Source organism: Lichenostomus cassidix, chromosome 6, assembly GCF_008360975.1.
Source record: "Lichenostomus cassidix isolate B80296 chromosome 6, HeHo_3.0, whole genome shotgun sequence".
Classification (NCBI taxonomy): domain Eukaryota; kingdom Metazoa; phylum Chordata; class Aves; order Passeriformes; family Meliphagidae; genus Lichenostomus; species Lichenostomus cassidix.
This window is the reverse complement of record NC_139487.1, coordinates 33,629,188-33,642,739: the sequence shown is the minus strand read 5'-3', so window position 1 is coordinate 33,642,739 and position 13,552 is coordinate 33,629,188. Positions and strand designations below refer to the sequence as shown.

The 13,552-nt window shown below is 44.8% G+C and overlaps 1 protein-coding gene across 6 annotated transcripts in view; it reads left to right on the top strand.

Moving 5' to 3' along the window:
- PCDH15 (protocadherin related 15) overlaps positions 1-13,552 on the top strand; it is a 497,507-nt gene that overhangs the window by 459,996 nt on the left and 23,959 nt on the right. For all 6 annotated transcript variants that reach the window (XM_085064475.1, XM_085064474.1, XM_085064476.1 and 3 more), the window contains 3 exons: positions 3,072-3,287; positions 5,947-6,035; positions 10,939-11,115. In XM_085064475.1, coding sequence (XP_084920601.1) covers positions 3,072-3,287; positions 5,947-6,035; positions 10,939-11,115 — 482 coding nt within the window. The remainder of the gene's footprint in view (positions 1-3,071; positions 3,288-5,946; positions 6,036-10,938; positions 11,116-13,552) is intronic.

Genomic DNA, 13,552 nt, shown 5'->3' with positions numbered 1-13,552 from the left:
TTATATTTTTGTTTTAATATATTTAGATTTTTATATTTTGTATTTCTATGTTTTGGGAGGTTTTTTGTATTTTTGGATATTTATACTTTAATATTTTAATATATTATATATTTCTTTTTTATTTTTATAATTCTATATTTACACATTTTTATATATATATATATATGGATGGATAGATATATGAATTCAAAACAAATTCAAGGCTACAAATTCCTGATGCAGCCAGTGGCAAACCCAAGGTGAGGAGCAGGAGTTCCAAAGAGCTTGAGCTGAATGAAGGTGTAAAAGAGCACAGGAGTGAAGGAATACAGGAAATTCAGGAAAATGGCAATGGCTACAGCAAATTTCCAGGTTCAGGTGTCTGCGAGGGCACAGCTGATCACAGGAGGCTGGAATTTCCTGGGCTCATCCCTGTTTCTCATCCCTCAATCACGGCAGGATTTGGGAGACGTCTGTATTTCCTGAACAGCGCAAAAGGCAAATCTGCTGCTACAGTATGAAGATGAAGTGCAGCTCTTTCTCTCCTCTGACAGTCATAATGCAACCCTTGAGATGTCATAGATCTCTCCCTAATGAAGTGTCAGAAATATTTACCTTCAGGACAAATTGCAGGAATAGCAAACACCGTTCCCCCGGATTGGAGAAGTTCGGGATGTTCCTGGGAGCAGCTCACAGCTCTCCCTGCTGGAGTGTCCTTAGGTTTGATCCAGGAGCACAGGAAAGGGGGAATGCAGACAGGAAAGCTCAGGGATTTGAAGCTGGAATGGGATCATCTTTGGTACCTGTTTGCTCATCCCGGTGTGGATGTGGAAACAGGCGGAATTGGGGTGAGGCTGAGGCTGCTGATGGCTCTGGGGTGGCACTGAGCTCTCAGAACTGCTGACCATTAACTCAGAGCCACCAGCTTGGAGCACCTGAACTGCAGCACTTGATGAGCCATGAGCCTCAAATGTCCAAAGGCCTCTTTCCCTGGAATTCTGTGCCTCGGCTGCCCTGAGCTTGGTGCAGGAAGGCTGACTTCATTTAATGCCTGTGCCTGCAGCATCAGTACCTTCATTTGGATCCAGATTTGGGTTGTTTTCAGTCCCACACGTCTCCAGGCGTGAAATGCTGAAGGTGAAATTGATTTCTGGTGTCATTGAAAGCAGCGACTGTTAAAAGCCGTAGCTTTGATTGAGAGAGAATTTGCTAATGTTCCAAATAAGATGGGCTTCTGAGCCAGCTGAACCAACCTCATCAATCCATTTGAGCAGAGAAATTGGCTTTTTATTGGAAGGGCGTCGTGCTCCTCTCCAGGGCACGGTCAGGGAGCCTTTGGACTTCGCTGGGCACTCCCTGGTGCTGCTTTCACTTTTGTCCTCATTTCTCACCAGCCAAACATCCACCTGGTGTTTCTCTCCAGCCACTTCCTTGCATTCAGACTGGATGTTAGGGAAAGTTTCTCCATGGAAGAGTGGCTGAGCACTGGAAGGGGCTGCCCAGGGCGTGGTGGAGCCACAATCCCTGTAATTCAAGGAATTCAAGTTCAAGGAACGAGTGGCACTGCCCGATGTGGTTTAACGGCCAAGGTGATGATGGCAAAGGTGTTTTCCAACCTTAAAAATTCCATGATTCTGTGACCTAGCATGTTTTTATTCTTCCTTCAGCAATGTATTTACGTGGAAAGCCAAATGTTTTGCTGACTCTCCACCTGTCAAGCTCCCATCTGCTGGCTCCAGGGTGTTTTGGGCTTGTATTTCCCTGTGCCAGTTGGAAAGCTGGAATGCTCTGGAAAAGCCTGCTGATACCTCTACTTTTTTGACTGACAGAACCAGAGTGAAATTCAGAAAGCAACCTTCCCCATCTTTCCTAAAATCCCTAATAAAGGGGTTTGAGCTCACCCAGGAGGCAGCAATCTCGATTTTAAAAGCCTTTAAAAAAAGCTACAGAGACGGAGAACAAAAACAATTTAACACATTTCCTATTTATGCTTTTCATAATTGAGCCAGATGAAGCTTTGTGAATTTAGAAGAAAGCAAAATATTGAGAGAGGATGGGAATTTAGCCATCTGTGTGTCCGTGAGGAGTGACAGCCAGTGTCATTCCAGGAGCTCATCTTACCAGTTTTCATTCTTAAACTGTGGCACAGTATGGATTTTCCATGCACCTTTTCGAAGTGAGGGCTGGTTTTTATTCCAGCATTAGCTTAACCCACAGGCCTCAGGAGCAGTGCCAATAATTCCAGAAAAACTGCTGGTAGATCCCAAGGTGTCCCAGATGCTGAGGCCATGCCCAGGACTAATGAGTGCTCAGGCATTAATTAGCTCCCACCTCACTGATCCCTGCAAGGAGCACGGGAAAGCTCTGCAAGGCTCCTTGGAAGCACTTTCCTGTGGATACAGGTGGAGCAGGAGCATAAGGAATAGGCTGGAGAGGCCAGGATGGGGCTGCACAGGGTTGCCAGGAGCAGGGAAGGTGGAATAACACCTCCTGGTTGATGCCAGCTCTGCATCCTGGTCCAGTTCAGCACCAGAGCCAGTGCATCTCTGCGCCCTGCACAGCAGCTCCCTGGGCACCACTGCAGGAATGCCACTCAGTCCTTCCTAAATTTAATAAAAAGCTATTTCATTGCTCCAAAAATGCTTCTGCTCCATCAGAATATCTCTAGGATGAAGGACATTCTTGTGTGAATCTGTGCACGAGTTGCTGAGGTGGTTTTTGCTTTGATATTTCCTTTTCAAGCAGACTTTGGCAGTGGAGGTTTCTCAGAATTAAACAGTTCTTAGGTATTGTTGCAGACTTGAAAGTCAACTTACTTTTTTTTACTTTTTAAATTTTTTTTCTCTCTTTTGGAGCAGTTCAGTGCCAACAGAGGAGGAAGAAATTGCTGGAAAAGCAAAACTGTGCACAGCAAAGTTAAATGAAGCATTTAAAGCACCAGCCCAATCTGTGCTCAGGGATCTGATGTTTTAAATGTCAGAGTGGCAGAAATTTGCTGGGCCAGGATGAAACTTGATTTAAGGACAAGGTTAATGACTCCTGCCATGCATATTTACCCTGTTTGCCTCTGCTGGTTTTGTTTCCCCTGTCAGGCTGAGGATAAGGACACTGGGAATTACAGTGCCATGCAGTACAGGCTCATCATTCCCCCGATCAAGGATGGCAAGGAGGGGTTTGTGATCGAGGCCTACACAGGGCTGATCAAAACTGCCATGCTCTTCAAGAACATGAGGAGATCCTATTTCAAGTTCCAGGTCATCGCCACTGACGATTACGGCAAAGGACTGAGCAGCAAAGCAGAGGTGCTCGTAAGTATCAGGCAGGGATTGTTGTTAGGGAATAATTCCTAGGAAATTCTAATGCTGCAGAGAGTTTCATTCCAGGCAGACCTACAGAAAAGGCATAAAGTGCTTGTGCTTAATTTCTTGAAGGCACTGAAATAAAGCTTTTGGGTTCTTAAATCAAAAGATTTTGTGACCTGCTGGAGAGAGTGCAGAGGAGGCACCAGCATGAGCAGAGGGATGGAGCAGCTCTGCTGGGAGGAAAGGCTAGGAGAGCTGGGATTGTTCAGTTGGAGAGGAGAAGCTCTGGGATTATGAGATTCCAGTGACTGATGGAGCAACAAGAAACAGGGCGAGAGATTTTGGACAAGGGGCTGGAGTGCCAGGACACAGGGAATGGTTTCCCAGTGCCAGAGGACAGGGCTGGATGGGATATTGGGAAGGAATTGTTCCCTGGCAGGGTGGGCAGGCCCTGGCACAGGGTGCCCAGAGAAGCTGTGGCTGCCCCTGGATCCCTGGCAGTGTCCAAGGCCAGGTTGGACATTGGGGCTTGGAGCAGCCTGGGACACCAGGAAGGTGTCCCTGGAAGGTGTCCCTGACATGGCAGGGGTGGCACTGGGTGGGCTTTAAGGTCTCTTCCAACCCAAACTATCCTGGGTTTCTCTGATTTTATGCCCCAAGCATGATCCATACACGAAAATCCTTTCCTGTGATTTTAGCAGGATTTTTCTGCTGTGGGGTTGGCTGCTCAGGCCCTCAGGTGTTAGTTCTTTCCCCACCAGCTCCAAAAGTGCACAGAGAGCAAGGAGATGAATTTAATGTCTCCCATGCAAAAGAATAAGGTGTGGGGGGAGAAGACAGGACTGCACTGAGATGGGTCTCAGAGAAGAGGTAGGACACCAGCAGAGGGACAAGACTGGGACGAAGCTGAGCAGAGCTCAGGTGATCCTCCAGAACTGGGAGCAGGATGCTTTTCCAGAGCCTGGCACAGCTCTGGGAGCAGCAGGACCTGCCAGATCCCCTGCACTGGTGGGGACAATCCATGGCAAGGACACCTGTAGGTTCCGAGTTTGCTTCCATGGGATGGAATTCCCCTTTTCAGCCCCTGTGAGACAAAAAAGCTCCATTAAAAAATAATATTTTGAAATGAGTTTGCTGCAAGGAAGCACCTAGAGGGGCCGAGGACGTGGATATTCCCTGTCATTATTTGATATTGTGGATATCATGGTTATGATACCATGGGGATCACCTTTAATCCAGTTTTTGTTAGAGGTTTCAAGTCCCTCCTCATTCAGGTCTCAGCTCCTCCCAGGAAACCACTGGTGCCATATTACCATCAAGACTCCTTGCAGGCTCTGCCTTGCTGGATTTCAAACTCAGGAAGTGCCTAATGGGCAAAACTTGGGATCAAAGGGGCATCACTCGTGGGCTAGAGGTTACCAGCAATTTTCTGCTTTGCCTGCCTTTACAAATGGGGAAAACAAGCAAGTTAATGTTACCATGGAAACCTCAAATGTCGCTTGATTTTTGTCCAACACCCTTGGTTTCCTCTAGCTTGTCATGCCTGTGTGTTTATCCCTGTTTTTGTACATGAACAAGTGATGATAATTGGGATTTTTTCCATATCAAAAGAATTCCTGCCTTTGGTTTTGGTGTTGCCTTTATGCTGTTCTCAGTTCCTGGCTGTGCAGTGGTTGCTTGAATTGGCAAATGTAATTAATTCTATTAAATTAATCATTGCTTTCCAGTTCCGTTGCATGATTTGAGTCTCAAATTTATTTGGAGCTCATTATAATTCTGTGTTTCTAACACTGTAGCCTGATCAGGGCATCAGATGACATTTCAAGAACATTTAAATATTTAAAGTTGAATTAAGCTTCAAAGCCAGTGAATCAGTGTTTGATGTGGAAGCACATCCAGGCTTTTCTGCTGCTGTGCTTCCAGGGCTTCTCTTTGGAAAATCAGGGCTTGTTTATTTCTTTTAGAATCAACTAACCCTTGATTTTTGTATGTACCAGCTTTAACATTGGCCTAGTTTTCCAAATTTTCCTCCAGAAACCTCTACAGGATTGGAGTGACCTTGGGTTCATAGTAAAAAATACCAGTTGCCAAGGATTTGGTCTGAGGTCACTCCATACCTTGGTGGAAAACTGGAGTTTAATTTGTTCCAACAAAGCACACAAGTGTTGGCTGGATTAGAGGCATTTTTTCATGTTTTTTGGTTTGACTTTTTTTTAGGAGAAAGCTCAATGGAAAAATGTGCTGGTTTATGATAGAGGGAGAAGCTAAAACAATTGGAGATTAAACTAAAACCTCTCCCTGATCGCTTCAGTGTAAATGAACAATTTCCTTCCTGATTTTCTAACAAAGCAGCCCTGATTTAGTGGAATTAATCCTGTATTTCCATTTCCCTCGGTGCACATTGCGTGGCTCCAAGGGAGGATTTTCCTGGCATCCAAAGCACCCAAATGCTCCAAAGGAATTCTGAGTACAGCCCGTGGGAGATCTGGGATGCTCCAAGGCTAAACTAAACCCAGCTTTTGCAGTGCTCACCTTGAAAATAATTCTGATGCAGACCTGGAATTACAATTCCAGTGAAATCTTTGCCTGATGTTTCTGGGCTTTGGCTGCAAGATTTCCCAGCTGGAATTTTTTTCCCAATGGAATTTCCCTCTTTCCTTCCCAGGTCTCCGTGGTCAATCAGTTGGACATGCAGGTGATCGTCTCCAACGTCCCTCCCACCCTTGTGGAGCAGAACAAAGAGCAGCTCATTGGGTAATCAGTGCATTTACCCCACAGATATCCATCAGTTCCCTGGGTTTGGGATTTGATGGATCAGAGAATGAGGGAGGGTTTTTATCTGGTCCAGAAGAGCCCCCAGACACCTTCCAGGGCTGAGGTTTGCATTTTTGGCTTCTTTTTGTAACACAGAGACAATTTTCTCTGTTTGCTGTCATGGAATTAGCCAGCATGGGATGGAAAATGCTGTAGGAAATAATTTATAACCAATTTTGTCCTGTTTTAGTCTCTTCAATCAGTGATGAGTGACACTTCTCAGATTCCCATGGCTCGGGTCCATCCTGTCTGGTGTTCTGCAGGGAATTTGAAATACCTTGGGCTTGATGGTGCAATCACTCATTGGAAAAGTCTCTGAGTGGCTCACGTTTTCACTGGGCTAGGAGAAATTCCTGGTGGATTTTTTTCCTGGAAATTTCAGGCATGTTCCCCTTTTCTCCCTCTGTTTTGAGCCAGCTGTGAGCTGGTTCTGAGAGATTGAACATCAGAACCATGAAAGAAGTTCAGGAAATGGGCTGAACTCACAGGGACTGCACTTGCTGGCACCAGGAATAACTTCCTGAAAAGAGGGATTGCCTAGAAATTTGGAGTCTCACACCAAAGTAGTTTTGCCACTTCAAATAATGCGCTAATTTATAAAAATCAAATCAATTAACATTGAAAAATGGAATGGAATTAATGAACAGATAAAAAGACTTTATCATCAACCCTGTCTAGTGGGAGGTGTCCCTGGCCATAGCAGGGGGGTTGGAATGAGATGATCCTTACAATCCTTTCCCAACCCAAACCATTCTGGGACAACTAAATTTGTCACTACAGAGGTTACTCAGCTCTTTCTCCTCTCATTTTGGCAAATATTAATCCCTGAAAGTAGAACATTTAGCCAACAACTGGTGATGGGGAATAGTAGGGAAGAGGTACTTGGTTCATTTGTGGAATTACAGTGATTTTTCACAATAAAATAAATAGTGGTTTAAGCAACTTTGGAGGAGAAGTTATCCCAGGTTCTGTAATTTTCAGGAGGAGTTATGAGGTATTAAGAATGACATAAATCAGTTTTTCCACACTCAGCACAGCCAGAGATGGGTGGGAGTTAATGGTCCACATCAAGCAAGCAAAGCAGGGAAGAGATTTAAAGCATCACTGTTTGGCTTGGGAGGTTTTTGAGGAACACAGTGGATTTGTGTTCCCTGACACTTCCAACAAGATCTCTTGCAGTCATTCCATGTTTTCCTCCAGCTGCTTTAATTTCATCCAGCTTTTCATATTCTCTGGGCTGCATGGCGATGTCACATTTGCCATTTTTTCCCTGACAATCCAAACGTAAAATTCCCTGACGATCCAAATGTAAAATCAAGTGCTGATCCTCAGAGTTCTTGCTGAGGGAGTTTTTTTGGAACAGGAAGGCTGAGCCTCCTGACTTAATGGTTTGCATATCTAGAGCTGACTGCCACCATTGCTCAGAGGAACTTTCCTTAATGCACAGGAGCTGTGCTGCACTTAAAAGAGATGTTATAATATACTACAGCAGTAAATGCTGCTGTAAATTATAGATCGTAATATATATCACATGTACATCGTGCATCATATATGATTTTATGTCTAATCAGAGTATACGAGCCAATAAATTTCATATCTCAGAGCTGGAACAGGCAGTCCTCTCTTCAGGGAAGTGTTTCAGACGTGGATGATTTTCCTGCAGTTTTGTTTTTGCTTTTCCTTGGTCCCTGAATTGGTAAAAATTTCACTCCAGAATGTTTCATTCCCAATTATATTGCAAATTTAGAAAAGAAATAGATGAGATCATAACAGAATCCATTGAATTAGATTAAATAAATGATGAAATAAATAGATTAAAGGGACATTTGCCGCCAAGTGGCTGTGTCCTTTTTCATGTCCAGCCACTCAGTGCTTTCTAAAGCAGTGCATGGCTTCTGGGATAAAGCCATCAACTCCTGCTTGCCCTGGGAATTGCTGACCACTGCAGGAAAAACCTTTCAGTGCTGAGTCTGGAGATTGTCCTGGGGTCAGAGGGGAGATGGCTCTGGGTGTTATTCCTCGGATGAGCGCAGTGTTCCCTCTGTGGCTGGGACAAATGAGGCTGAAATCAAAAGTTGGAGTGTGTGGAGGGGTTTTGGAGGGCAGGATTTGACAGGAGGAGCACAAAGAGAAGGAAAGCAACTCCAGCAGGGTGGAAGAAAGCAAATTTCCTTTCTGGTGTGCAGTCCAATCTGCTTGTGGTGGTGCTGGGATGACAGGAGGACTTGAATATTTAAGGTTTTTTCCTGCCTTAACAATTCCTACTTTTATAGGGTTAGGATAAATGTATTGACTCTGGGTTGTTTCCTGAATATTGGAGATGTTATTCTGTGCAGAGGGAATTGGCTCAGTGCTGCTCCTTCCTGCTGTACACATGGGTGATAGAAAAATAAACTTTTGGAAAGGCTGTTTTAGATAGATAAAAGGGATGTTTTTAGGCTTGGAATAAACCCCAGGCACCACAGGAAGAGCAGAGGCGTCCCTGAGCTCTATTTATGTTGTAATAAGGAATCTGGGAGCTGGGACTCCAGTGTATCCCCCAAATCTGTCACTGCTGCACCAGAGGGGCTGGACTTGGTCCTTGTCTCTTTGGGAAAGTCCAGTTGGAAACCCAGTGGTTCCACTGACAATTATTCATCTCACAAAGACTCCACATGGTCAGAATTTGGCTGAGGTGGAGCAGAATTGAGGAATTAATTAAAGCCCATGAAAAGGCTGTATTGATGCTGGTGGGGGGAGCTGGATGCTCTCAGCTCTGCAGGGTGGCCAAATTTGTATTTTCAAATCCCTAGAATACACATTTATCACTATTTTTGCACCAATTTCTTTATGGGAACTAAAATTTTGGCCAGAAATCACAAAGGATATTGAGTCTTCAACACTGCTCACGCCAAGTCTTTGGAGGTTTGAGTCCTGAAGGAAAGAGTGTTTGGGGGATTTTTTTTCCCCATTTCTTAAATTATTTTATGTGCTCCAAAAACAGGCTGTCAAATTCCTAAAGAACTGCCTGCTGTTGATGCCTGGGTGAACCTCAAGATGTAATCCTGTGTTCTCCAGGGGTTTGTGTGCCTGGAAGGCACAGCGAGCTCAGGTGTGATCTGAACACATGGACACAGCACTGAGAGCAGACTGGGAATGTGCTGCCTTGTCCGAGATTTTGGGCTTTGGTCTGCTGCTTCCCACCCTCCCAGGGAACAATTCCTTCTCAAAATCCCATCTCTCCCTGCTCTCTGGCAGTGGGAAGCCATTCCCTGGGTCCTGTCCCTGCAGCCCTTGTCCAAACTATTCTCTTTGTTCTTCAGTTTTAATAACATTTAAGACAAAAATCTCCTCAAAGGCAATGAATTCCAGCAGGATGGCAGGGATTTCTGAGGAAAGGGAAAGTTGTTGCCAATTCTGCCAGAAGTGACCCTACCTGATAACCTTCCAACCTTATGGAATGTTTCTGGAGTGGCTGCAGTCATAGTTTTGTGCAAGGAAACAGAACAGGACAAGAGGAAACAGCCTCAGGCTGGGCCAGGGGAGGCTCAGCTTGGACAGCAGCAGGAATTTCTGCATGGAAAGGGTGCTCAGGCCTTGGCAGGGGCTGCCCAGGGAGCTTTGCAGTCCCCATGCCTGCAGGTGTTCAAGGAAGGCCTTGGATTTTTCAAGATGTTATTAAAAATCTATCTTAAAGCTTATATAAAAAAAATTTAAGGGCATGCTAAACTTCCACACTTGGAATAAATGTGAATCAGGAGTCCTGAAAAATCAAGAGCTGGTAGAAATCTCATGTCAGGAAAAACCCACAACAGCAAAAATGTAACCTCAGCAACTGTAGAAGGTTTTGTGTGAAACAAGTGACTTCTTAAAGTCACTGATGACCTTTTTTGTGGGAGATGTGTCTTCCTCCACACCCTGGTGCATCCTTGATGGATCAGGCAGCACATTGCCTCAAATTCCCTTGCTTCTGTCTCCCAGCTCAGCTTTTGCATTTTGTGATCACATCAATTAGCCCAGGAAATTCTCTATTTTCTTCTAAATTTAGAAGGAACATTTAGAGTTCAAAATTCTCTGGGTTTATTTCTCCCTACTTTTTTTGCCCAGAGTTGATGATATTTGCTTTTATGCTTTTGTTTATAAAACTCTTTGTGGTCTTTGAGCAAAGCCTTCTTGGTCCCAGGTTGGAAACTTCATCAACCTTTAGCAATTCTGGGTGGTTTTGTTGGCTTTGTTGTTATTGTTGTTACATTTGAATTCTATCAGCCTTTCTTTGCCCTGCTTGTGGAATCCTTCTACAGTTTATTTGATTTTACTTGCTGAGGGAAACATGCCAGCCCAATATTCCAGTTTTCTCCTGCCTGTAAATCCTGGTGCCTTTTGGAGCAGCAGGCGTCGCAGCCCCGGTATGTTGTGCAATATCGGAGGGCTGGATGAAATATCCCACAAAAAATTATTTGAGTGGTTGTTTCTGTGGGTGAAAATTTATGGAATGCACCCTGTGGAAGGCTGGCATGGGAGTTCTGGAATCATATGACTTAATGAAAGGATGGCAGGGGGATTTGGTGTGAAATAGAGGCGGTGTTTCCCGTGAGCTGTTCAAAACCCAAACGGGATCATAAATACCAGGAGCTCGACGCAAGGACACCATTTCTGGAGACCTGTCTGAGCACTGCTGAGCTTTTCCCAGAAGTTCAGCATTTCAGGGCTTATGTGGAGCAGGGATTCCTTTTCCAAAGTGCTCTGGAGGTGAAAATCCTTCCCATCCTGGGGGTTTTGCCCATCAGTACCTCATTTTGGCTGCAGTCAGTGGTGAGAAGCACCAATCAGTCACTGCAGCTTCCTGGCTCCATCTTCCCTGTAGGATTTTGGAACGCTACGTCCAAGACCAGATTCCGGGGGCGACGGTGGTGGTGGAATCCATCGGAGCGCGGCGGTTCGGGGATGGATATTCCGAGGAGGATTACACCAAGTCCGACCTCATGGTGTACGCCATCGACCCGCAAACCAACCGAGCCATCATGAGGGGCGAGCTCTTCAAGTGAGTACTGATCCTGTTCATCTCCCTCTCTTCCCATGGATTATTTGGGAATCTGTTGGTCTGTTAGAAACTGAATAGAAAAATCCATCGGAGCAGCTGCTGCATGCATATTCCCTATGGGTAGCGTGGGAATTTGCCACTTCCTAGTTCATCTCAGTGCCCTGGGCTGAATTGTCCCAGTCCATGTGGTTCAGATGTTGTCACCACCACAGTTTTGTCCACCTTGTGGAGGAGCTTCCAGCTGAAATTCCACTAAGGAATTTCCTTCCTATGGGCTGAAAGTCCTCTGTGATCTCCAGGCACAGGTGCTGCAGCGTTTTTATTTTTAATTTGTCTAGATTCAGTTTTATTATGAATTTGGGTGCTAAATTAAAGCATCCAATGGTGCTTTTGATTTCTGGGTCCCACCAAGGTCTAGGCTCATGATCACATCATCCTCTGTATTTTTATTCTAGAGAAGTTCTACTCTGGGCTATATTTTAGTTTTTTAATCATCTAAAGGTTTCTCTGCACCCTCTCCAGTATTCCAGCATCGTTTTTCTGAACTAGGAATATAAAAAATGAATATTTTATATAAAAATTGTATCTAAAAATAGCAATAGCAGCTTTCAGAGGGTGGCAATAGAGCCTTCTTCCCTCTCCTGGCATTTTTTTTTAAGTTCTCCCATGGTCATGCAGCATTTTCAGGTCTCAGTGATGCTCTGGGAGTTTGTGGTCACTTGTCCACTATTGGTCATTCCCAGAATGGAGTCAATGTGATTTTTTTCCCCAGTTTTATTCAAGATTCTGACACCCTTTCCTCCTACCTTTGGAAAGCTCTCAGTAAATCCACTGCTGTCAGGATATGAAAATCAGCTGTTATCGGAACATGGAAGCAGTTGGCTCTTTGAATTCCAGGAAAAAATAAACTTTTTGCTTTGCAGACTCCCTTCATGGTCAGAAAAAAAAGTCTCTCTTCATTTTGGCACCCTTTGAAAATATTGGAATGTCTTTTTAGGGACATTCAGATGTCCAGTGAAATACCCAGAGCAGAACAGAGTTTAGATGAGTTGAAAATCAGGTTTTCCAACAGGAAGGGAAGGGGGGATCAGCTGGGAAGCAACCTCATTAAAATGCTCCCTGTGCCTGCACACTCAGCTTTTTAGAGGTTTTTTTTTCTTCTCTTCAAAAGCTTTAAAATATTTAAATCAGCAAAATCCCAGGGAATGCTTTCCTGGCTTTGGGGTGGAGGTGAGTGAGTGAGTGAGTGCTCACTGGAGTAAGGAGAGAGAGTTTTGCAGCTGGAATTCCCAAGTTTTCACTGGAAAGTGGGAGAACTGCAGGAGATTTGGGGTGTACCCAAATCTACAAAGAGATTAACCTCCTAAAAAGGTAAAGCTCCATCCTGGGATTTTCTTTTCTGGGAGTTTGATTTCAGGGCTCTTCCTGCCATGGTCACAGGATACATGAGCAGTGCTTGTCCCCTCACTGGGAAGCCACAAGTCCCAACCACCCTTTTTCCATCCAGGAATCTGCTCTGGTTCTGACCGAAAAAGGGATCAGTATGAGAAAGGATCATTTCATAAACTGCATATGGTGGGAGAAAGATGAGAAAGTCTGAAAGAAACCAGAACATCCTGTTTAGAATATTTAATCAGCAATAAGGAAGATAAATTCCCCCGAGTGATTTTCCAGGTGTTCAATAATTCCATGATGGATCCAGGAGAGTTCATCACTGCCAGGGGATAAAATCTGTGTGTCTCTCAAGATTTGCAGAATTTTCCCTGTCCTGCACTTTGTACGACCAATACACAATGAGAGATCCATATTTGCCCTTAAGTCTGTTAGGATTGATTGATACCTGGCATTTTTATTAATCAGGAATCTCATCAAACAGAATCATTGAGGTTGGAAAGACCCTCTGAGCTCCTCAGGTCCCACCCTTAACCCAGCACTTCCAAGCCCACCACTAAACCATGTCCTCACAGCTACATATTTATGGAAGGTCTCCAGGGACGGGGACTGCAAAGCTCCCTGGGCAGCCCCTGCCAAGGCCTGAGCACCCTTTCCATGGAGAAATTCCTGCTGCTGTCCAAGCTGAGCCTCCCCTGGCCCAGCCTGAGGCTGTTTCCCTCATCTGCTCTTCATCATTTGCTCCAAATCCGTTTGATTACACCCCAAAAATGGCTCTGAATAGTCTCAGCTGTTTCCTCCCTCTCCCACAAACCCCTGAAAGACTCGGAGGCCACTCAGATAATTTCCCAGACTGAAAGGATCAGCCTCCTTCCCTGTCTTTTCTAGGGAAGAGGCTTTGATTTATTGGAGCATAAAAGTTGAATCCAGCAAATTCCTCCTGCATAAATTAAGTGAAAAATGTTAAAAATAAACTGCGTGAAGCTCCGGCCCAACGTGTCAAGTTCCGTCACGGAGCAAACACTCACGGCTGAGTTAAGAACCT